At 46.9% G+C, this 25,668-nt stretch overlaps 1 protein-coding gene across 1 annotated transcript in view; it reads right to left on the reverse strand.

The window, feature by feature from the left end:
• CAMTA1 (calmodulin binding transcription activator 1) overlaps nt 1-25,668 on the reverse strand; it is a 327,820-nt gene that overhangs the window by 134,465 nt on the left and 167,687 nt on the right. The window contains exon 6 of the mRNA XM_075172134.1: nt 9,056-9,127. Within this exon, the coding sequence (XP_075028235.1) occupies nt 9,056-9,127 (72 nt within the window). The remainder of the gene's footprint in view (nt 1-9,055; nt 9,128-25,668) is intronic.

The raw sequence follows: 25,668 nt of genomic DNA on the forward strand, positions 1-25,668 counted from the left end.
TCGGCTAGCTACAAGCCGGAGACAGCAACCACGCTGCCCAAGTACCGGTCCAAGAGACGAGCTGCAGGCGTTTCCGTCTTCAGCCGGCACGATACGCGGGAGCTCCCGCCGCTCAGCTGCAAAACACGGGCAACGTTTCAAAGGCAGCGAGCGGGCGCGAGCGTCGGGGAGAAGAGAGTGGCTGTCACCGCCTGTAACTTTCAGTGTCCATCACGAGAGCTGGCAGCGACAGCGGCCCCGGACACCCCGGGGAGACGCAGGAGCGATCAGGAGAGAGATGACGAAGAGCAGACCTGCAGCAGCTGGCTCCTCTCAAGGAGAAACGGTTCCTCTCAGGTTTCCAAAGCTGAAGGCAAGAGGAGAGAAGGTCCTCCAGCAACGCAGCATGCAGAGTCGTGGCTTTTGCTTCATCTCTATTTTGCTAAAACACTGGAGTACAGCAGAGCGCGACACGAATTGTTATCGTTAAAGCTATCTCTAATGACAGTTAAAATGAAATCTTGGGGCATTTGTGCTGAATGGAACTTGAGTTTTATGCAACATGCAGAGCCACAAAAAGGCTCCTTCAAACCTATTTAACTATTCAGCCCGCTGTTAAACAGAGCTTTGCTGAGGGCGATCCCAGCGCAGACCAAGGCTTGTTGAGATTGGCAGCTGGGCACCAGGCTAACGCACCCAGCAGCTTCTGTCCTCTACCCAAAGGAATGAAAAGGGTTCAAGTGTTTGCGAGGAGGCACAGCTAACACCTCTCTTACATGGTTTCTCTTAAATTCATTTTCAGCAGTAAGTATTTGTTAAAACATGACCAAAAAAAAAACCAACCCCGAAATAATGAAAACAGAAAATTACTACAAAAGAGTTAACAAAACCCTTGGAATTTCAATTGGACTGAGCAATACCTTTTGCACAGCTCTATTGATACTGATTCCAGGAGTATTTCAGATTTTTAATGATCCTTGAATAACATGACGGCAAGTCTTGAGACACGGCTGTTCCTGTGATCGCAAGGCAGCAGAGACATGGCAAGGAGCACTGTGCCTTCAAAAAGAGCTGGCAAGAAGATGAAAGGAGAGAAAGGAGAGGGCGGTCTTTCAGAGAGATCACGTCAAAGGAATATTAAGGAAGCCTAAAAAGGGTATCCAGAACTTTTTCATTCTCCAAAAATGCTTTTGCACGCACGGAAGCATCGTGAAGCACAGCAATGATGCAAAGGGTACTTGCATCATAGGTATATATACTGCTGTATCCTATCGACTTCTGGCCACAGTGGGTACTGAAAGCGCCTTCTCTGTTGCAGCTCAGAGCTAAACCAGCACAAAAGACAATTCTCCTCTCCTGGCAGCGCCGAGTGCTCCCACCACGCTTACTGTCTTCTCTCACAGCACAGCTCCATGTGCACACTTTGCACTAAAAATAGGAATCTGAGGCAATTAAAGCATGCCTGCTTAAAAGGTGTGTTCTGTAAATACCCACCTGTTGGTGGGAGGTCCTTGTCTGGTCCTGCAGAAATAACGCTTTCCAAAGAGACGCCCGTGCTGAAGAGGCACCGAGGTGTGCCTGCTCCTGCTGAAGGAGACGTCCTCCAGGCCAAGGGGATGGCTGGACACCTTGGCCAAGCTGCACATTTGCAGGAGAGGCAATGGAAAACTCCGGGAAGAACAACAAAACTAAAGAGGTTTTAGCCCTTGAAATGGGGCTGAAAGCACGAGAGGAGCAAAGGCAGGGGCTTCACGGAGAGTGGGGTCTCTGAAGGCTGGCGAACACAGCTTGTGCGTCTTCAGAGATGTGAGCTGAAAAACGACCATCAGGAAGAGACTTGGGAGACTGCAAGGGGATGCAAAGGGGTGGGTTGTGCCTGCCTGGATGTGTCTGTCTGAGAGAAATCACCAGGGGTTTGTGTGAGCTTCTCCCCATCACACCACCTCAAAAGGAGAAGCCAAAGCTCGGGTCGGAGGAGGGCACTGAAGAGTGTTACAGCAGTCAGGAAACACCTGAGCCTTTAGAAATTATGGCATTCTGAACATGAGAAAGGCAGGACTTTTTCTTCCTTTTGACCTCGTTTGTGGCCGCATTTTAGGAACGCGGTAGTTTCTCTGCCCATTTGGTATTGTGGTCCGTCTCAGCTGGGGCTCTGCCTGCAATGAGCTCTGCATTTTTCAGCAGAAGTTAACCCTCGGATACCCACAGCCTCTGACCATATAATAACAATAAATAGCACTTTATACCACCTTACGTTTATATTCTCTTCTGGATTTCCTTAGCTTTATGGCAAGCACTGAGTAACAGCCTCTACGAGGGGGAGAGACCGTGCATGAAGACATTGCGGAAGTAAATAGCGCTAAAAGCAATAGATCCACCACAGGTCGTTGGTGCCGTCGCTACCGTCACTCTGATGGGATCCTGGACCTCGGACTGTTCAGTCGCTGTCCCAAGGTCACCCAGCCCATCTGCGCCATGATGCTGCAGGTCGCCACAGCTGTGTGCTCAGGATGCTGAACCACGCTAGCGCCGGTTAGGTACTCCGCGCCATGCTCTGCTATACTTCCATACACGCTTAATTTCATCATATAGGCTAAAACTCACTTTGGGAAAATGTGCTAGCGTAGTGGCAACAGTTTATATTCCCGTTAGAAAAAATGCAAAGGCTCATTATGCCAAGAGCCTAACTTACACCTTGCTCCCCAACAATATGGGACCGAACTAAAGTGCCCACATACAGCGCACGATCTTCAATGCTTTATTGCCCTGTTATTTCTGTTTTACCCAAATGAAAAATAGAAACCCATTACTAAGCAAAAGTCTCGGGAATTTTTATGAGGTTGTAATGCTTCCAATTTATGTTGAAAAACACCAAAATCCTCAAGCTGTCTGTTGCTCCTCCAGCCAGGGACGTGGAAGATGCTGCTGACGCAGCGCAGCACAAGTGACCAGACAGGGAAATGCTGCTCTGCCAGGACACCATCAAAAAAAAATGGGAAAGTTTTCCTCTCGCTTAGGACATAATGGAAAATTTGAGCCAAAGAAATACAGAATGAACACCAAATTTCTGCAGGACAGCTGCAGACATCACGTAAAATGTTTTAACTGATTTTCAGGCCTTGATACTTTCTGCCCACAGCTTTCAGACGAGCCGCATTTTAGGAAGGGAACCCTCAGGGAACATCAAGCATCAGTGTAGACATTAATAGTAATCAACAGCTGAATATCAAAGTGTATCAGAAGGAAGAATCCAGGAAAAAACAGTTTAAAGAGAAAATATTGCATGTCTGACATTAAATCAGTGCTTACGGACACTCTGCAAGGTACAGCTGGTGCATGCAGAACCGCATGAAGGATCATTAAAGACCGTGAACAGAATATTGCCCAGCTACAGTGACCCCTTCAGCATCTCCCACTTGCTCCTTCCAGGACAGATGTCTTCCCCCGACATCACCACTGATATGACTGCTGACGTCCCCTGACTTTCCCCTGCCATTTTCAACCCCGCGGTAAAGCATCCCAGTGACTCCTGTGGCTGCTGAGAACACCCCGTGAGTGTGCAAGGAATAAAGATGCAATGCAAAGCTCCTAGAAGACTGGATTATCACATTTCAGCAATTACTGTGAAAGCCCGATTTACGACAGGTCTCTGAGAGGCTCTGGCATCTCCCCGTGCCCGGCGCAGCTCAGCCTGCATCCCGCTCTGCTTCTCGACTCACCTGCGACAACAGTGCCACTTACACACTTTTTCATCAATTTTGAATTATTCAGTGAACAGTGAATGCGCATATCATGTGAAATGGCTATCTGCCCACATATTGCTCTCAAATGCTTGTTAGCCGTAATTTGTTTGATTGGCCAAGATGAATAGGTAAACACCAACAGGCTGAACATCCCTATCCACTTGTATCAGTATTCCCTGCACCTCCCATTTCCACAAGCATCTTTATCAAGAAAATCTCACCTGTGCGAATGCTATTGGCAAACGAGTAAGCTAATGAACATTCTTTGAACAAATGCATGGGTTTTATTTGAATATATGATTATAATTCGTTTTATTTTATTCCAATTTTTCTAGAGCTGAACGGGAGTATGTCCTGTCATGTCAGCAGCACTCTGTTGAGGATTGCTGATCTCGCCTTGCTGTGACTGTTGCTGTTATTAAATTACTGCAGAAAGTGGGGAATCATTCAAAAAAACAAACAAATAATAAAATTAATGAAACCTGAGTGCCTAAAATGCACATTTTTCCCATGTTTAGGCAAACAATTACAGAAAAGACGGCAATATGAGAAGTTCTGTCCTGGGTCATGAAGAATTAATATTTAGCCACCGTCTAAATTCACAAGAAGTTTTTAGCATGATCCCATAGCACAATTTATGTGCTTCTTAATTAAGAAAAAGGGCAACATTTTTTTTTAATATATTACTTCCCATAACCGCAGCACCTTAACACCAGCACTAAAAAAGACATCAGAATCTGCCAAAGGCAGAATGGAAAATGATGACTGCCCAACAAACTAGTCTCCAGCTATACGGCACAAGCCTGGAAGAGGGCAAGAGATGCATTGGTATTAACGGGTGAAGATGAAGCCTGCCTCTGATAACCTTTGCAAACAGCAGCCAGCCCCAGGAGCCTGGCAGCTAGATTAATCTTAAATTCCTGGGATGCCAATTACTGATCCACAGAAGGGAACACTGCATTTTGCTACTCAGCTACGCCAATGTTTGAAAATTGTCTATGTCTGAGAATCCACATTTTCCCTGCATTAGTCATTATGAGTACAAACAGGTTTTTTTTCTTCTTGTTTTTCCATTGACGGAAAATCTGGTGCCATTTTGAAGGTCTACACAGGCGCAGCGCGGGTGTTTGTGCACGCATGTCCTGCTGGCAGACAAGCCAACAAACCCAGTAGCAGCGTCTGTGCGCTGAAGCCTTTCCAGGAGTCTGGGGACCTGCCATCACTCCTACTTAAAAAAAGGTTTCAGCAGCACCTTTCTGCGCTTGACTAACTGTGGACAGCTAGGGCACTGCTTCTTTTAGGAAGACAACAGGTAATGCGGCGAAAAAAAAAAGTGCTTTTAAGGCAGTGCCTCACTCAGAGCCAGAATAAACATCGGAAAGACAAGGTAGCGCATGATTTTGGGCAGAACGCAAAGACAAAAGCTGTTTCTTTTTAACAATCTGCATAATGTCCTTGGGAACGGGAACATGGAGGGCCAAGTGAAATGTCTGGAAACGGGAAAGCGTTCCAAAAGTGCGTGCAACTCGTTAAAGATGCAGCACGTTACGAGGAGGCTTTGCAGCAGCCTTGTCGTAAGGAGCTGCTGAAGAGTCCTCCCCAGCGCCCCTTGAAGAGGTCACCTGCATCATCAGCCCTATCCTTTCCTCTGCCCGTTGCTCAGAGCATGATTTCATATTTCTAGAAATCAGAAAACTGAAAGAAAAATATCAGAACCCAATGTAGGAAAATGCTGCCACCACCACCACCTTGGGTCATGACTCCTTCACTCAGCTCCAAGAGGTCCATGCAAGAGGCTGCCAGCGCCCAGGGCTGGACGATCTCCTGCAGAGACACTACAATGCTTGCCTGGCAATTACAACATCTACTAAAAAATATTAAAGGTGTTTGTGGTAAGGCAGCATGTAAAATCCATTATGAAGAAAGCTTGAAATGTCTCAAAAATGTAACCCCCTTCGGAATAGAGAGGAGGAGACCTCAGCTGTGGTGCCTTGTACAGCAGGATAACTTCTTGTAGCAGGGACTCAGAAACACACATCAGTGTTTTGCCCACTGACGGTTCAAGCTGACTGGTTTTCATTTCTCATCCCTTTGACCAGTCTGCAGGGAGAAGGCATGTTGTGTCAATCATAAATGACAATGCAAAGTTGTTTAAGCAAGAAATCGGATACCACCACATAATTAATGGCTATAGCACAGCATAAACGCACAAGAGAGACTGCTAGTCTCTGTGGCTTGTTTGAGGCTTGGCTTTTATGCTGAAAATGCTAGTCAGAAAAGATCAAGAACAATTGCATGGGGATTTTTAATCAATATCTAACCTGACAATAGGATTTGGAGGAAGATCGTCCCATAAAACACAGGCGGCATCGCAGACTAATTGTATTTACTTCCTATTGACCAGAGACTCACAGGCAGAATGCTCCATATCCCAGGAAGGTACTACATGACTCTCTCAAAAAAGCGAAAATCACCCATTTGCCTCTGTGAACTAAAAAGTCAAAGCTTTTGCTGAAGGTTAATGTAAAACATTGCCCTGTCTGTGTACCCATTTTGGAATATGAAAGTAAGTCATTTATTGGGTGGTGTTGAAGTGGAGGACTGTGAAGCAGATGCACAAAATACCTTCTCCCTCTCTCCTGGTCTCACTCACCCCAAATTCACTGTGGAGCTGAACAGAAACATTGTGCAGACGTTAGAAAAGCGTCATTGCTTCTCGGCCAGTTCTTTTCTCTCCAGCTGCATAACCTTGAGCACATGATTGAAGGATGCCCATTTATGCCTGGGAGATGGTGTCATGAATCACAAAGCCCTATTCCTCTCACAGCAAAGGCACAACGCGTCCTTGTTTCTGAATACAAGCATACTACACTCATGACGAGATCTCCTGCACCACATTTTATAAGTGGGCTTGTGACTTCCCATCCACTCATCTCAATCCAAAGCAATTATCAGAGCAAAGAAGATGGCCTAAACGTCGACACACACCCTCCGAACGTGAACAAGCCAGACCTCAGAGTGCAGGTGAGAAGATCCTATGGTGCTGCAATGCAACTCACTTAATATCAGCTCGCTAACTGCCGCAACAGCCAAGTCCAGCAATACTTTGAGATAGCACGCAACAAAAATAAAAAGAAACACCAACCTTGCGATTAAAATTAAGAGGGGTGATCTACGAGGGGAGGACGTCTTGGGGAACAAACACAGGCTGGCCAGCCCGCAATGGAGCAGGATCTGGGGACCACCCGTAGTTGGGGAGCGCTCAGGCTATGCGAGCATCTCTCAGGCTGCTGGATAATGGGTTGAAATCATGGGAAATTTCCTAATGGAAAGATGGGCAAAGCTAGAAAATACTCTCTCAACGGTAATGGAAAAAGCTTTGCGGTTTGGGAGCGAACCTCCCTAAAGGTCACAGCCCAGTTTTAGGTTAGAGCTCTGCAGTTTGATTTTGCGTCATCTGTTCCTCTTGGGACCTAATAGGAAGGACTCTCCTGCCTGCCCTGAATTTCTTCAGAAACAGGGGCCTTCCTTAACATTTTCAGTTTATGTGAAAACATTTCATGAGCTAAGCTGCCCTTCAGGGATGCTAGAAACCTGTGGCAATTGTGCCTGGGCTGAGGGCTGCTTCAGACCGGTGACGACGGGGGGACCTGCGGCACTTCTCTACCCTGTGCAGTCCTGGTACCTCCCCGAGCTCCCGGGGCGGTGGATGGAGGATGCTTCCACCAAGCCCCAGCCCAAACTCCTGTTCCCAAGAGCAGAGGAACCAAGTGACCTGCTGTTCCACCCGCCACAGTCCTCTCTGCCTTCACAGGGACACCCGGCACAGATGCTGACTGGGGAAGCACTGCCGTGCCATGCCGGCAGTTATTCGGAGGGAATTCAGAGTTTCCTTTGAATTCTTGTGTCATACACCATCACGGGCACTGGCAGAGACAGATGCTGAACAACAATGCGAGCAGCTGTCTGCCGCCCCAGGCAAACTGGACCGTAAGTTTAGAGGTTTTGCTCAGTTTGGCACACTGAACCGTGAACATTTAATGGCTTCTTTAGCTGTACCTACACCCCTCTCCCCCTCTTCTTGCTACTCACGGCATCCAACCACGGACGCAGGTCAAGACCTCCAGAGGCTGTGGGGAAAAGCGCTAAATGTCTGCAGGATCGATGTGGTCGCACTGCGTTTTCAGTGGAGTCACAGCTTTCCTCCGTGGAGGTGAAATATTGCTCCCACCGCTGCAGCATTTACTTTACTTACACATGGCGTTTATATGCAGAAGATGCAAACAGAGCTGAGACGCACATAAACATCACAGAGGACAGCAACATTTTGTGCATGTTCCTTTTGATTACGTCCACAGTGCGGGCACCGTCCTCTGTGGGTCATGGGGCGTCTTTCACATGGCAGTGACAGCAGCAGCATCTTCTTTTTTAATACGGAAGTGCAATTGCAAAACCGGGAGGAAAAAGGGATTATTTTCCGTTTGCTTCTTGAAACAGATGCCACTTTCCTCAGACCTGTTTGTTTTCAGGACTGTGGAGGGGGGGTTTAATCTTTAAAACAATAATATTATTACAGTATGTGTCAAATGCTATTTTCTAACAAAAGAAAACAAATTGCTTCCACTTTGTAAGCAACAGTAACCAGTCAGTAATATAAATAGCTCCGCGAACGTAGGGTTAGCATCTCGGTCCGGCGAATGCCCGCCCCGGGCAAACTCCCGCACGTGAACCTGAGCACACCTCAGCAGCCCAAGGAGCCCTGGGGGGGGATCCGGCCACTACCCAAACCCTGCAGAAATAAGAGGAAAACTCTGCTTGACTCCTCCAGGGGCTTCACTGTCCCCACAACAGCCGAAGAAAAATCATTGAGTGACCCCAAAAAACTCCCTCGTGACTAAATTCCCCACCGGAGGAACTCAGACCCACCGCAAGGCTGGCCACAAGGATCACCCCAAATTCAAATGCAGTCACAGAGCTGATTTCTCTCCCATGCCATCGCGTGCCGGTACAGCAGTCAGCTTCCTGAGCTCCTGCGTGCCTCGCTTCAAAAACACAACTGAAAACCTTAGAAAAGTCTTACTTTGGCTGACTCTCTGTTTAGGGAACGTTTGAGCTGGCATCAGCTCTGTATTTGCTAGAAACTGATCCAGAGAAAATGTGTCATACGTCTGAACAGAGACATACAACTAAGAAAATTCCCATCACCTTTGGACAAACAAAATCCCCCCAAGCAATGAAACACGGGACCGCCGACCTCCACAGCAGCAGTCAAACACGGCCCTATGGGCTCGACCGGATTGCCCCCAGAAGAGAGAAATTTGTCATCATCCTACCTGCAGAAGCCAGTAGCACCTTCTGTGAAACGTGGGGATGATGGAGGAATGGACATAGCAGCCATACAAGCACTAGGGACACAAAAAGAGAGAAAGCAGAGTCAGGTTAGTGAAGGAAACCATCACCCGAGGAGGCAGAGCCGGGGCTGGGACCGGCAGCGCGTTATCCGCTACTGGAGGATGTCGTTTCTGAAGTCGGTCCAGGCTGGTAACACACAACACCAGATTATAGTACCCCAAAATTTTTTTTTAAACATCGCTGCAGGTTACAGAATCGCTCTCCTAGCAGCCCCCGCTGCACCGGTACGCTGAGTTCACCTGCAGCTCAGCCACCCAGGTTGGCCGGAGCAAACGGAGTCTCCCCACGGTGCTCTGCATCCTGACACGCAACACCGAGGTGGGCTTGGTTAGCTGCATTTTAATCCTTCCTTCAACATACTTTTATTTTTTAAAAAACACAACACAAACATCTCTTTTCCATGGTTTATCACCTGGGTATGTAAACTGAAAATTTGTAAACTGAAAAAATTGCTTCAGGTATGTTATACAGCAAAATGCCAAAATACAGTTGCTTTTTCTTCTTCTCCTTTTTTTAAATTAACTCTGCTTCTCTGATTAACTGAAATCGGTAAGGCTAAGGAATTCTTTCTGCAGGAAAAAACCAAATTTCCAGTATGTTAAAACTTTCCAACACTGCTGTCGGTTGGAAGCTAAGCCCAGCGCAAATCAAACACACAAAACTGTTTTTAATTTAAAAGATCCCGGTACAATTCCTGTCCACAAGATTTGTTTATTATTAAGAAAGCAATATTATTTTCTGACTCTGCTGGCTTTTAATATAGTGCACATGGGGGATGGGTGTGCGTGTAATGATATATTCTCCCGTACCGAAGGTGATTAGCTTTCCTTAAATGCGAGATTGCAACAGCCGAGCAATCTGCTCACAGCTTTCTTCAGATATTTCCCCTGGAACATCGTGGGACACACGTATTTTAAACACACCAGTATTCTGCCATTACAGAAGGAAAAAAAAAAATCCAACTGCAGGGCATTTTTAAGGGGTATTTCTTTTTTTGTTTTACTCCAGCGACTGCATCGATTACGACGACTTCCAGGATTATCACGCTCTTCACTTGCTGGCAGCCCTGTCTGCACCCTACCAGGGGGTCCTCACCAGTCCGGGGTGTGGGAATTGTCACCGAGCATCCTGCCGGCAGCAGCAGCTGCAGGACGGGATGGCCCCGGCTCCGGTCAGGCTTCAGCAAGACTTTAAATTGCATTAAATGCGACCTAAGCGGATGGGTACCAGAAAAAACTTATCGCTAAACCACCATTCCAGCTGTCTCAAATACCTGTTTCTGCAGATACGGATGCCACGGCATCAACAGCGATGCGAAGGTCAATGCGTGGCATCAAGGCTTGGTGGTGGGGGTGACCCATGCTCAGCGCCCCGGTGACGCTGTTATCCTGCCCACGCACCAGCCTGTGCCGGGACACGGCTCCATCCGTGTCATCACCCCAGCGCAAGACACCGGCCGTTCGCACGAACACAAAGGGGCCGGTAAATCTTCATTTACAATCCTTCTGTCTTGAAGGCACCTCACAACCTATGAAAACACTCTGCAAGCAGCAAGCTTGCCAGCCCCGACATCTTTAGCGTGCCCTGTAACGGGGCGAGCGTGGAGTTGTGTCATTAAATGCGCACGCTTATCAGCGAGCACACGGGGAGGCTGGCAGCAGCGTCTCCTCCCCGAGATCACCGCTTGCAAGGTCGGCCCGAATTAAAAAGGATTTAAGGACTGCTGGCTGCTATCACCGAGTTATTTTTAAAATACAAATGACAAAGATTAATAATGTTTTTAAATGTGTCAAGGGTACGTTCCACACACAAAAAACGCAGGGAGGAAAAATAGAGGGGAAAAAAAACCTGCAGAAAATAATCCAAAGGAAAGCTTAACATTTAAATCCCACCACTCAGCCCCGGGAAAAGCAGACGCCGTTTGTTTAAGATAATCCCTGATAGCAACTCCTGGCTGCATAGCACCGGTGGCTGCCATTAAAAGGTCTTTAAAAGCGGCTTGGTAGGTGCAGCATCTCCCAGTCCGACCAGCTTCCCAGCGAGGATGGGAAGGCTGGTCTGGAGCACGCCGCTGGAGGAGCCTTCGCAACAGCGAGGAACACCCATAGCGCCTCATGCACAATATACGTCAATATATATCAGCACTCTCCCACTTGATTCACAACCCCGATTTGCTGTGAAGTCAATCGAAACTTCACCATGATTAAAACAAAAAAAAACGACAAGCACTAATGCTGAGCTCCTTGTAGCTCGCTTCATTTAGTAGGTAGGAAAGCTGCTCTCTATCTCCAGATCTGTCTCGCACATAATTCTAGAGGTGTCAAGAATGAATTACATAAAAGCATCGCACCTCCATGAAACTGGTTTTCAACATTTCAGCAAACCATTAAGAAAACCCTAACGGTTCACAGAATTTACAAAGCATCCAGAGTACAGAAATGATTTTTTTAAAATTTTTCTTTTCTTTTTTCCCCCCATGTGGCACAACATGGGAATCTAGTTCAGGATTGATGTTTTGGGGCTGGATGTTCTAACTTGGGTGGCTGGGATGAAGGAGACCCAACGTAAGCAAGCCCCCCGACCTCCGAGAGACAGCGGGGAACTCTTCTTCACGGGCACCATGCGCTTGCACTGAGACGTAACATGGTTGCAGAGAAATGCACTGCGGTGGGAGAAACACACCCTGGAAACCCAGCTTTTGGAATGAAGACAAAAGGAATGATGGCGGCAATAAAAACTACATTAATTTTTGGATAAAAAGGCATTAAAAATGTATAAGATTAAATGGAAACCTTAGAAATCTGAGCTTCATTGTTTTGGAGGATTTACAAGGTTAATGAGTTAAGCGCTGTTAGATGACACAAAATCTTAAGTTTGATAGCACAGTACCTGTGGGTTTACAGGGAGAGGGTGCATAAAGGCGATTTTCCCGTGCTCGGCTACGCTCAGACCCCCGCCTCCGACACGGGCCAGCAATGAACCCCGCTGCCTCGCACCGGGTCAGGGCCGCCAAGCGCCCGGCCGGCAGAGGACAGCTCGACGCACGTTGCTGCAACTAATTAGGAGAATGGAATTACCTCCCTGGCTGGCCTTAGGAGACAGGTAGCCAGGGCACACTCTTAATGCCTTTAGCTAAAGCAGTCTTTAAAATGAATTCTTGCTCAAAACAGGCAAAAGGGGTTCCATTAGCTGGGTTTTCTTTTTTTTTTCTTTTTTTTTCTTTTTTTTTTTTTTTTTTTTCCTTTTTTTCTTTGTTTTTATTGGGGAGGTAGAAAATGCGCAGGCCTGTGTGTCTGTGGCTCTGTTAATGCCGGACTGGGCGCTCAGCCAGCGCATTAAGTGAAATCGAATTCCTGAAACCAGCTTTAATCAGCAGATTTTTAAGGTTAGAATGACTCTCTCCTCTGGAAGGCTTGCCAAGGTTAATTCTGTCCTGAGCAGGCGGAATTAATGGGCTGGACAGGGGAGAACTTTTTTTTTCATCATTCTCTTTTAAGTTTACAAAATCTCCAGGAGAAAAGAAATGGCATTTCTGAACCGTCTGAGGAGAAATGCCACTTCAGCAGCTTATCGATTTCTGTTTTGAGAACAGAGGCCGAGATGTGAGCAGCTGTCACCTCCCTCGGGAGCCACGCAGCGTGGGAGCCGGCATCAGCCTGTCCCCCGGAGAAGCCCTGAGCGGCACCGACCGAGGGACGCGGATGCCGGCTCGTGAAGATCGCTCCCGTCCCCACAGCTGTGGCGGGACAGGGATGCCCGGTCCAGCGGCTGCAGCGGCAGGGGCACGGTCCAGCGCTGCAGCATCGGCTCCAGCAGCGCGCGCGCCCCGGTCGCCTTTCGGGGACGGGTGTGCTTGTCCCTGCAAATGACGCGGTGTTCAGAGCTGGAGGGTGCGCAGGGCACAGACTTTGCCTTGAAGTCCTGCAGCGGTGGGGGATCCCCCTCTGCGCTGACAAACTGAGAGCAATGACCCATGCAGCTCCCCTTGAATGCGAAATCCATACCTGCCTCCAAAATTCGTGGTTATAAGCACCTTCTTGGCAGCCCCCACGCTGCTCCCGGAGAGCCAGGCCCTGCCAGCTCCACTTCATCTTGCACCTTTTTAAAATCAACGGATAATTAAAGAGAAAAGGGCCTTCTCTGGGCAGAGGGGGAGAGTTGTGCAATTACAACTGCCTACCCCTCCATTTATATGCAGTCCACATCTTGCATTATCAAACTTCTGAAAACCGGAGAGGGGATAAAAAAAAAAAATCAAACTATTAGTGGATTTTTTTATCCTGAGCTCCTTAAAGTGATTGTGGCTTATTTAAAAATAATACAATAATGCTGAGGTGTTCTTCCTTAACAAGAACACCTTAGGAATGGAAATAGGAAAGCAAGAGAATCAAAAATTCAAGAGGGTTGGACAGGCTTTGAAATTACTCTCCCCAGTGAGTTACACTAGTGGATATTTAAAAAAAAATAAAAACCACCTAGATTTTGTTCAGATTTTCACACTGAATTCCCAATTCCCTTAATAAGAAGCTAAATCAATCTTTAGAGAACAAACCACGTAAGACCTGTGGCTCTAAATTATTAAAACATACTTGAGTAATTTTACAGTGTAAGGCTTCAACTTCCAATGCCCCAGCAGCCCGCAGACATCACAAGCAGGCTCCGTAGAGGTTACTTTGGACAGAGGACCGTGCCCTCTGCCCACGGCCTTTCGGGGAGGCAGGGACGGACAGGCTCCTTGCTCGGCGCCATGGGCGCACGCTCCTGCCGCGGTGCCTTTCCGGAACAGCGAACCCCTGAGCGCCGTCCGTCCGAGATGTCCCCGTCCTCCCAAGGGGCAGCTGTGTCGGCGTCCCGCTCCCCCTGCCAGCCAGATTTTCAGATCTGCCTTGTTTCTTTTGGAGAGGAAAGAGGAGAGGGAGGAATCCTGAAACAAATAGTCTTTTCAAACGAACATGCTCGTGGCAACAGCAGTAAAAAATGCCCCAAAAAATGGAGTGTGACTACCAGACAAGTGAAATCCAAAACATGGGGGGGGGGAGGGGGAAGCATTAATTTGTCAAAATAGGGGATGTGAAATTCCTTATGAAAAGGCTCCTGAATCAAGCAAACGCACCTGCACAAGAAAAGGCTGCTGCCTGCAGCCACGCGAGGCGTGGTAGGAGCTAGAAGCCCACGTAGAAATGGCCACCAAATACCCCAAGGAGCCCAACGCGAGGGAAGCCTCAGGCCCCAAGAGCTGCCTGGACGCGTGCTCCAACACGTGCCGCCTTCTGCTTAAGCCTCTGCTCTGCGATGGCGTGATGAGCAAAGGCAGGCACGTCTCTGGAAGCCAGTTCTGGTGCCGACTCCCTAAAATTGAACGTAACGTTTCCCATGGCCCACATCAGGACGTCAAAACCCCCGGTAGGAACATAATGCTGATGTTTAACAAACCGGGTGCAGGGACAACAATCGCTTCAATGGCCTGTGACACCGGTCGCGCAGGAGGATGGAAAGCCACCGCCGCCATTCTTAGCTCTCGTGATGGTGTTGAGCAGTGCGCACTCAAGTCTAGCAGCTAATCACATCCCCGTTACACCACCACTGCGCGGAATCTCTTCTGTAATTACACCGACCATTTCAGAGCTTCTCCACCAATTTCCATCAGGGAATAGCATACTGCTTACAGCAGCAGCACTGCTACCGTGGATCAAACCTCCCGGGAAAGCCAAATGAGGCGTTAGCTTCATTCTTCTCATCATCCTGATGATGGGGTACAGGTCTCCCAAATTAGCAGCTGTATCTGGGCCCAATCAAGTTCTGCCCTCACCCTCAGCCTGCCCGTTACCTGCACAGCCATGCACCGCACCAGGAAAGGTACAACGTGCAATAGCACGCAGGCTGCATCTGGTGCAGACTTCTCAGATGCAGAAGGGAAAATAGAAAAGCAGCTTGTAAGTTCTCACCTCGGCATCCTTCAATGCAGTAACTTATGTTTTGGAGATACCAGTCAAAGTGCAACCATCTCTCCCATCCCTATCACAGACATTTCCAGTATCTGTTCCTATAGATACCACTGTAATCCCATTCTTTTCACCAACTTTTTCACATCCCAACAGAGACACTATCCAATCTTCCTGAAACTGATTTCTCTGGATTTCATACAAATCATGATCAGAGAAATTTGTTAGCTATTTGTAGTAATACATTTGTTTTACAACGCAGGAGCGATGTTCCATCTGCGTCTGTAACAAGTACCCACAAAATTCTCCGCCGATCTTCTCCAATAGGAGATAGCATGGTTGGAAAAGCAAGGCAACTGAAAATCTCGAGTCTCTAACGTGAGCTGCCTCTTGGCCACCAAATTAGCAAGCATCGGGGAAAACCTTCAAATTTTATGTGCATCACCTCTCTTTTCAAACAGACCTGAAGTAAGCGCCCTCCGAGATCGGGTTATCTTGTAGCAGATGCTCCTTTCTTCAGGACAGGGTTGCTAAAGCCACGGACACATTCCAAATCCATTTAAACATCAGATTAGGCTCACCCCTGTCAGCCGCAGGAGCCGGGAGACAGCAGCGGCTCCCGCCTGCTCCATTAATCAAAATTCAGCGAGAAAAGCCAACGTGCTGCTATAAAACCCCCTGACTCGATGCCAACACCACACATACGGGGAACCTAATGCCATCAATCTTACTTCTCCTCCCTCGGCAGTGAGATGCAGTTGGGGAGGGGGGAGCAATGACAGGGGCTTGGCCAAGTGAGTGGAGAAGCAGGTTTTTGACAACTCTCATAGGGCAAAGTGATGCACAGTGACACCAAGTCAACAGGGACGCAACAAGAAACCGACCTATGTTTCTCCATACAGATCGGCCCCGGTTCAGCTTTTTAAAACAGGGAGGTGTAACCGTGGCTGAACCCTGCAGCACTGAGGAATCACCCGGGGGGGGGGGGCAGGCGGGCTGCACCCAGAGGTCTTATTTTGATCTAAAAAGGGAAAAAAGTGTCATAACATAGGGAGGCATCCAAAATTTCTTGTCACTGTAGCAAATCTTCAACTAAAACATTGCTAAACATGTTTTCTCACTCCTGATCTTAGTGAAACACAGACATTAGACAGGTTTGGATTTTCCTCCAACGTTTATAGACAGTAACTTTGATTCAGCAAAACGCAAAAAACGTGCTTGGATCTCCATGCTGGACTGATCTGCACTGCTGGCAAGGTTTGCCTTTTATCGATGTCAATAAAATTTAAGCAATTGGTTATAGTTTGCCAGTTTGGGCAAGGAGTCCCTACGTACTGACAGCAGATCTCAAAAACCATCTTAAAATTTCGACGTGGTTGCAAAATCCTGGAGAACCTGACCCTTCATTTTTGGACTATGGCTGGCAGGGCTGCAGCATCTCAGCATACCTCTCTGCAGCATTCAGCCTGGTACGAGAATTTTGGGTTTAATCCTATTGGCTCTTTTTCTGAGGTGTTTCGAACCCTCCTGATGACCTTGATGTCACCAGCAGTTATACCTAGATAACAGTTTCTGGATAAAGCCCAGGGATCTCGTTTGATGGCTAATCAAGGGAGGAGGGGTTACTGCAGCCTCAAAATCTAGAGCCAAGCTCCATTCATTGCAGGACCTTGTCACTTCTGGTAGCTTTTGTTACCAAATATTGTTCTGTTTACCTCAGGACTTGTTAGAAAGCAATTTTTGAAATGTTCAATATTTAATGAAATATTTAAATGCTTAATGGGATCTTTTTCAAACCCTGTTTTCCCTCTGTGGCATTCTGAAGTCACTGTAAGGATTGCAGGTTTTGACTTTCTTACTGTTAGAAATGAGTCTTCTAACGACATTGGCTAATTGGCAGAAATCTGCATATATGGGTACCGATCTGCAGTGCCCTGAATTCTAAAATTTAAATTTTATGCCTGCAATCCTACGCTATATGCCTGACAGACATCTCTCCACCCTCCCAATCTGACCCTCAGACCTTTCTTTACCATAGTCCTGCTGCACAGACTATGACTCTTCACCAGAAGACTTCTCACTCAGATCCCTGCGAATGACTCCCATCTTTGGCACACTTTGCTGCGTCTTCCTTACATGCAGGAAGGAGAGCAGTCCCTAGAAAGTGATGTATTTTAGCATCTTCCCTTGATTTTTCCAGTGAGCGCTACTTCCTTTAGGTCTAGTCTTTAGACTCTCTATGTATTACGTTGACGCATGAAGAAGAGATAGGCTACACTGTGCTACCTGTTTGATACTGAAGGATAGCAACATTTCCTCTTTTAACACGTATGGGGTTTTTTTCCCTAGCCCAAAAAAAACAGGTCTGGGAATTTGGCATGCTGCTGTTGCTGAGGTTCGCCGCGCAGGCGGCACAGGGAGAGGTGCCTCGTTGGAGAGAAAGAGGATGGGGACTCGGCAGAAATTCCCGCGGGGTTTCCCACCTTCCCCGTTAAGACGCTAACGGCGCGCAGCCACTCTCCTTGCAGGACGGGGCGCGGACCTGCGCACGGCCTCGTGCAGAGCTCAGAGCCCGTTGCACAGCCGGGCACCATTCCTTCCATCAGTCTTGCCACAAAGGAAAAGTCACACAGAAATGTTGTTACAAATCCAGTGGGGCTGTCATGCAGTGGGTGAATTTATAATAACAAACAAGCTGGTAACAGCATTTTCCAGCCTGCCCAAACCTCTTTTCTATACCTGGTCTTTATGCTGGTAGCCTGTGTTTTCAGCAAGAGCATCTACTGGTACTGTCCACTGGCTGTCGAATCCTCTGGCACTTACCCATTGATCTCCTACCTGCAGCTCAACAGCAAATTGAAGTCCAAGGTCAAGACTTTCTGCAGGTTGTCTATGTCCCACGTAAGCCCCTGCCTTTCCCATCCGAGGGAGCCTGGCCACAGACCCGGCCGCCGACCCGTTTGCCATTTCTGGGGAGGCCGGGCAGGCGCAGGCAGCATCAACGCAGAGAAATTTGCCTTTCCAAGACGGCGAGAAGCACATTGGCTTCCTGACCTTCCACTGCAGACTAAAACACCACCGCAGCATGCTACAGCCAGCTATCAAACTCTTTGATTTTTTATACTGGTAATTTTTTTAATTAGAATTCTTTAAATGTTTATGAAAAGAAACGCATGAGGCCAGTTCAACAAGAAGTGATACCTTTAATCTCAGCATGCTCTGCAGCAATCTTGCCTGCTGCTCTTCAACAAGAGAAACGACTTGCAGAGCCACCTAATCCCCCGGCAGCGAAACTCCAGCCCTGCTGCAGCTGCGAATTTTGCCATCGGCTGCAACGTGGCAAGGGTTTCAACATCTCTCCTAAGTGGCCTAAACCATATCCTGCGCTAAGTCATGGTGTGAAAAGCACAAGGCGCTGTTTCTCCAAAAAGTGAATATTAGACAGCGTCTCTACAAGTGCAAAATTTGATGGGAATTTTCTGTTATTTGCAATGCTGTCAACTGCAAGACGATTCAATAGGAACTGCCCACACTAGCCTGCTACTTTATTGCTCAAATTGGTATTAGCCAGACACTTGCAACTGGGTTATCCTTGAGTTTTGACTACAACTAACCTCATAAAATCTTTCATGAATTCCATAGGAAGCAAAATCCACAGCCCGGTCCTGCTGTAGGATCATTGGTATGCAGCCCTGCACACCCACCTGCAGTAGCTGCCTGTTCATAAATGCATATTTCTTTATTAATATGGGGATACTTTAATCTCAGTCTAATTTTACCTTTAGGGAAGCTATATCCCGAAGCTGCCAGGAGCTAAAACCCTCCAGATGCAGCGATGTAATTTGTATTCAAAGCAGCAGGTCTATCTGTCAACATGTTTGTCTCCCCTATCTGCCAACTCTTATTTATAATCCCATTCAGATTAATGAATGACAGTAGTTCTCATCACAAGAAATTTGATTAATCAATTTAAGTGCTTAATCACCCTGGCCAGGGTGAGAACCATTCAGGAGGGACGCTGCCTGGATAGGGGCAAAGTTCTGAGACATAGGAGGAAAACGTCGCCGCTTTCCCTCGGGAACAATTCAAGCGGGGAGCGTGCACAGGATCCTCAATGGGATTACGAGCTTTCCAGGAGCTGAAAGTTTCCTTAGGGCCAGCAGTCATGGCCAATTAGTCATGAAATATCCTTTTCAAACCACCTCCTAGTCTGACACAAAAGGCTTTACGCTACCCGCCATTCCCTGCCACCCACGTCGCTCGCCACCAAACCCAAAAACTGTAAATCATAAAAAAAAACCACATGGGGAATGACCATGATAACCCAGCCGGGCATCCTGCGCGGCATCCTGCTCTGAATTAGTGCCTGCCCATCGCTTTCCTGTACCACAAAGACCCCCATGGATTGGCAACCACCAGCTTGAATATTCTAGATTAATCTCCAGGGTTTTCTGGAGACCTGAGAGATGATTCAGATGATGGGTAAAAGCAAGGTTGAGCACAAATCACTGATTTCCAGGAGGATTATCTAGGAGAGAGGCCATGCAGTGTGCGTACTGCTCTGAAGCTACTCTTGTGGCTGCTCTGAATGACATGATAAAACAAAAAAAATTTATAAAACATCCGAATCTCAGGAATAACATCATCTTCTCTTCCATGAAAGAGACGTTTACAGAGAAGTACCACTCTTTGCTGGCAGACAAGATATATCTGAACTCTATGACAAAGAAGCAGGCGTTCGTCATGAACTGGCTCTGGATATTAAGATAATGGGCATCTTGTGAATTCACCAGTCAGTATTACTTCAAAATAAGCAACAGCTGGCCTGCTGCCAAGCCTCTTCTCATGGCCACTCACTGGAAATTAAGATCAGAGTCTCCCAATCATGCTCTTCAGGAATCGAAGCCCAGCACTATTAAATCTTTGCATCAGTGATCTGATGACAAACGGAATTGCTGCAAGCAAAAGTTACAAGTGACCGAAGGAGCGTGGAGGAGCAGGCAGCGCGGGCAGGGTCGTCACGCGGAGGGAACAGGATGTTTTGGGCAGATGAACTCCCTTCAAGGGAAACAAGCGTCTGGGTAACCATTTCTCCAAGATGAGGGAACGTTTCTTGGAGGGTAATGGGGGCTCTGGAAAGGATTACACAGCCACAGCTCGCACACCGCTTCAAGTGACGACCATGAAACACCGGGGCGAAGGGAGGTAATCTGGTCCTTGGACGCATACTCGAGGGATGCTGAGGAGATGAAGGAAACCAGACATAAAAAGAAACAAAGAGATTTGGTGTTCCCAGCTGAAAGGCTGGAGGTGGCATAAGGAGAGGACTGGAAAAATGTATTGTGGTGGGACAGCTGGAGCACAGTCTATTTTCTTTATTTTAAAAAACATAAGGCAAAAAGTTCACAGTAACCAATACCTCTACCAAAAGTATCCCTGGAGAGTCAAATGTTGGCTATTTTGTGACTAATCTAGGAGAGAAAGACAAATAAACAAATGTCTAGAAAACAAGGCTAAACAAATTTAAATTGAAACTAAACTACCCATTTGAAATATCAAAGTTTCCTTACTAGAACAAATTCTAGGAGACCTGGGCGGTCTTATCTCCACCTCCTGCTCTCTTCTGTTCCCACCTAGCTAGAGACAAACATGTGCTGGAGACAAACCAAGCGAGGCTGAGACACAGGTACCAAGTTGAGATACGTCACGTATGTGGCACGCATGAGGTCACCCTATACATTATCAACGGTCCTGCGCTCTTACCGTCCCTTGGGGACACGGGGAATATTTGGTAAGATTTCTGGGAAGCCTCAACGGTGGGTCAGGGTTAGAGCCCCTGCGTCATCGGGACAACCGCCTTGGCACAGCTGGGCGAGCGGCATTTGGGCACTGACAGCCCACATCAGTCATGCACGGGTAAGAACACTCATCCACGGATCAAGCTGCACACTCTGCACACACTGCTCCAAGCAACCTCTGCACTACCGGGTACGCAGGATTCGGGGATTCTCACTGGGCAAGATTCCGCTCATTTACCTGCACCACCTAACCTCAAAGGGACTCGGAGACAGATGTCCCATTTGGACCTGGGTACAAACAGGGCGGCACGAGCTCTACGGATGGATGGTCTAATGACACCCTGTTAAATATGGAACAGTCCCAGTTTGCAAGCGATTACTAAGAGCAGATCTGGATGACGTAAGCTTAATGCGAAACCCAGACTCCCATATTCTCAGGTAAGGGAAAAGCAGCCCAACAAGCCCGACATCAGCAGGGGGTTAATAAGAGGAAAAGCAGTACGAAAGGCTGCTTTGGCTCCATGAGACGGTTTTCTAACCCAACACTGTCTTGGCAGTTACTCAAGTGTGATACATAAAACCTACAAGACAGAGACATTACCCAGGTTCCCACACATCATCTAGACTCCAGCAGCTTGTGCAACTGCACGTTTCCCCAGGTATGAGGGCTTCTTGACTGTCACCACAAGGTTAGAAGAATTGTGAGCTGGGAAATCATGGAGCATATTAACGTCAGACTAAAATATGACCACAATACACAGAAGTATTTTATATTTATTCTCTTTTAGAACTGTTATAAAGACAATGTAATGAGAACGTTGCAAACAAGTCAAGTGTTTTCCTCCTAATCTGGTAATAAAAATATGTCAAAGAAATGCCTAAAATCCTAATAGGACAACAAAAAAATAATGGGCTAGGCTATGACAGGATTTAGCTGCAATTTTACTTGAAGGCTTTAATCATGTCTACTACAACATAAATGGAAAATCAGATACAAACCTGTAGAACCACTAATGTCTGTGTTGGTCGTCTCAGCTGTTAGGGGGGCTGAGACTGAACAGATTTGGCGGTTAATGAAGATAGGTAACGGTCTAAATACGTTTATATCTGAGGAAACATTGCACAAAAAAAGGAGTATTGAGCTGATCTTAGTGGAGACGCGACTTAGGTAGCAAGTACACAATTATAAAAAGGTTTAGAAAGTGATTAGTCATCCCATTTTAACATCTGCTGTAAGAAAAGAACAAAGGGTTTCTTTATTAAATTAATGTCTGATAAACTTGGAATGAACACAGATGAAATACTCTTTTTTCAGGGGATAGCCAGGCTTTGGAAGTCAGCACCATGGAAAAGGGGCAGTTCGAGGTTAGAGATGGATTGCAAAGGGCTGAATAATTTAATGACTCGGAGCGCAGCAGAGCTATGATGAAAGCCAGGGAAAGAAGCATCGGCAGGTAGAGCATCAATACCTTTGCCTGAGCTCAGATCTCGATTTTCACCCTGGGTTGCTGTCGGGATGCTCTTGGCTACGCTCTGTTCAGCAGGGACAGCAGGAGAGAGCAGGGGAAGCGAATCCCATGGGACACCCAACGGGATGAGGGGGCAGGAAAGCGAATACTGGGTCTCTGGGAAAGAGACCAGGACGGGCTCGGAGTGAGAGTGTCAAATATCCACTAACTGCTATAAAAATACCACCACCTTCTCAAGCCCAGCTGCCTTTACCATGGCGCAGAAGTTAGAAAAGTTTTTATTATCCGGCTGAATCTCTTTTTCGGGGAAAAAAAGACCATTACAGCATGGGGAAACTAGACAAAATCTGATAGTGCCCTGGGCAAACGCAGGCTGAGCCAGTGTTTTTTGCACACACGCGACAGAAAAAAGCCACATCTGCTAATGACCACAGTGGGGTGCAGGGCACAGGGTGCGATTGCCTGAGGCACACGGGTCTGATGCATTCGCTGTCTTTCAGATTTGGGTAAATAAGGACAAGTCTAACAAATGCAACTTATAGCAAATATATAAATATCTAAAAGAACTTTTGGGAGCTATTAATTATACACGCAGTTTTATCTTGGATTAATTTTGTGCTGGAAGGAACCAGAAGCCTTAGCCGAAATCTTTTTTTGGCCGCCTCTCCTGTGCGAAATTAGCCCTGGAGTTATCTGCAGACAGACTACACTGTGCCTACGAAGTGACGCATTCAGCTGGTTTGCGAGGTACCCAGTTTCTTGGCGCTGTTCTCTTTATACCGCTTACTTACATTTAAGACCAGAAGCCACTGAAGTCAGTGATTCAATGATCAACATGCAGTCTTCCCCACCCAGTCACTTCAAGTTCTTTGCAAAGGTGGCGTAATTCGCATTATAGCATCAAAAATACTGAGTGGAAAGAGAGCATGGTTGTGGCAAGGCTGTCTGTATTCCATCAAGGGAGCTTCAGAAGTTGATATTCCCTTCCCCGTTTCAGGAAGTCATTTAAGGTGTTCAGTAGCTCCTGAATTCTGAAAATTGAATCTAAGTGCATGGAAAACTTGGAAGGACCTGACCTTCAAACCTCCTTCCAACGAATCCCTTAATTAAAAAGCATTTACACAACCTAGAACAGATTATCGTGTATGCCAATACTAAATCTTCCCATTGCAATTTAAAATACTTAGACCTTCACTATCGCTCACAAGCAATAGCAGGAGCTACGGTAAGCAAGCATTTAAGAATGTCTTTCTGGACAAGCTGTTGTAGAAATACTAAGTTTATGTTGCTTGCAACTAACTTACAATTATTTCATTCCTGTCCCAAAAACTCAAACAGAAAAGCATTAATTTCTCAGGATTAGTGTGCCTAAATTTACTGAAGTTCACCACCAGCAAACAGCTGAGTGTTTTTGACATTCAATAAGCAGCAAAAAGGTCGATGTTTTACTTATATTAATTTTTTATCAGAGAATGGAAAGCTCATTTTCGTGACAGATAATGAATGTTGGAAGAGGTCTGTTATGGCAAGATACACAGGACCGGTGTGTCCTCTGTATGAACAATGGCAGAATTTCAGAGACCTTCCTCGTGTCTTCCTGAAGTGACATTATCTCTAAAATTTTACAAGCTATTGCTTTGCCTTCTGAGGAGTTCTTCAGGACTATTTAACAGTTATGACACTTGGACTCTTGAGGAAGGAAAATACAACTCTAAACACAAAAGCAAATATCTTCCCTATGCCCCGAGAAATTATGGAGGATACAAACAAAAATTGCAAGCTAAGAGCAAATCTTCTTCTCCTTTGTAAAATAATAGTAATTTCTATCACTGGCATTCAAAGCATAGATGTCTAAAGAGATTTGCCAAGAAAAAGTTTATTTGCTTTCTTTCAGGTGGAACGGGACTTCAAGGTGAAGGCATCTTGGACCTTAGGTCTGGACTGTCCCTTTCCTCCTGCCCTTTGGGCTGTACCGAAAAGGTACGGTGCTGCACCGCAAAGAGCTGTCCCGACGCTCTTCTGCATGGACTATTCTCCTTGAAGAGACACTCAGAGAGCCCTGCCACGTATTGCCGCTGTAGCACCGGCTACTGCGTGGCCCTGAGACCTTCAACTCCACTGTGCTGGGACTGTGTACCTGCCACTTGGTGAGGATGCTCCCACGCTTCCCCAGCCGCTCGGCTGCAACAGCAACGACCAGACACCCACAGCGAAGGCGCATCGATTAAGTACGTAATCTGCAATGTCTCCCATACACAAACGTGACATGAAGAGATTTAATTTTGCTTTAACTAACTTGTCACTAGCATCCAATTATAGAACCAGTGGGCTTTGCTGATTAATTATGGATTAACTAGATACAAGCCTTCACACAAATTAATCTTATAAACTCTGCTCGCACAGATGGGATCTTACGCTCCCTCTTCAACCTTTTGTACTTTTTAACTAAGAAGCTGAAAATGCTAACAAATAGCATCAATCGAATCTGCAGGTTATTTAGCAGGTAATGAGGGTTGCCAAGCCCCCTGTGTCCACGCTTTCCACATTGCTGGAGGTCACCCAGACCTCGCTGCTCGGAGGGTGACCGCAGCAGCAGGGCAATGCCCGGGCTCCGCGTGCCGCACACCTCCCAGCTCTGCGCCGGGCTGCAGGGTCCCGCCGTGCGTACAGACGCCGGTGATGGCGCAGAGGGAAGGAGACCCAGGCAATCACAGGGCACTGACAAATGAAAGTCAAGTGATTAGCTGGCAGTTTCAACAGTTTTGCTTCTAAAGTGCTTTCTGCATATTTTCTCAATAAAAGCAAGACAGCACTGCTGAGATATTTGACAAAACAGAATGCCGAATCATTTTTAGTACATCACCTCTTCTCATGCAGAGGGAATCTTCCGGCTTCCCCATCACAGCCAATTAAAACATTCAAAACATTTATTCTAGGCTGACAGCGATTGGAAAAGACCACGAGACTTCATAAAAGAAACTTTTAAGCTTTATAGCCATTAGGTCTGTTCTTTTTCATCCCCCTGGTTCTCAGAGTGTTTTACTGGGTATGGCAGATCAGCATTTTTCTCAACCAAAACAATTTTTTCCTTCAATGCGAGTACGAGTACAACGTACAGCTTCACTAACGTTAACAGAAAAGACGTTTTTCCTTTAGAGCCACAGCAGCACAACTGGCTCCGAGTCCTGTCTCCCCTGCTCCTGCAGACGAGGTGCTCTGAAAAACCTCCGTCCTTTTGCAGGGATGGGCACAGCTGGCCCAGGAAACAAAACTGCTGGAGAACAGCGTTTCCATGTTATTCCTGTTCTTTCCACTTCCAGCACGA

This window comes from Calonectris borealis, chromosome 23 (assembly GCF_964195595.1).
Source record: "Calonectris borealis chromosome 23, bCalBor7.hap1.2, whole genome shotgun sequence".
Lineage (NCBI taxonomy): Eukaryota > Metazoa > Chordata > Aves > Procellariiformes > Procellariidae > Calonectris > Calonectris borealis.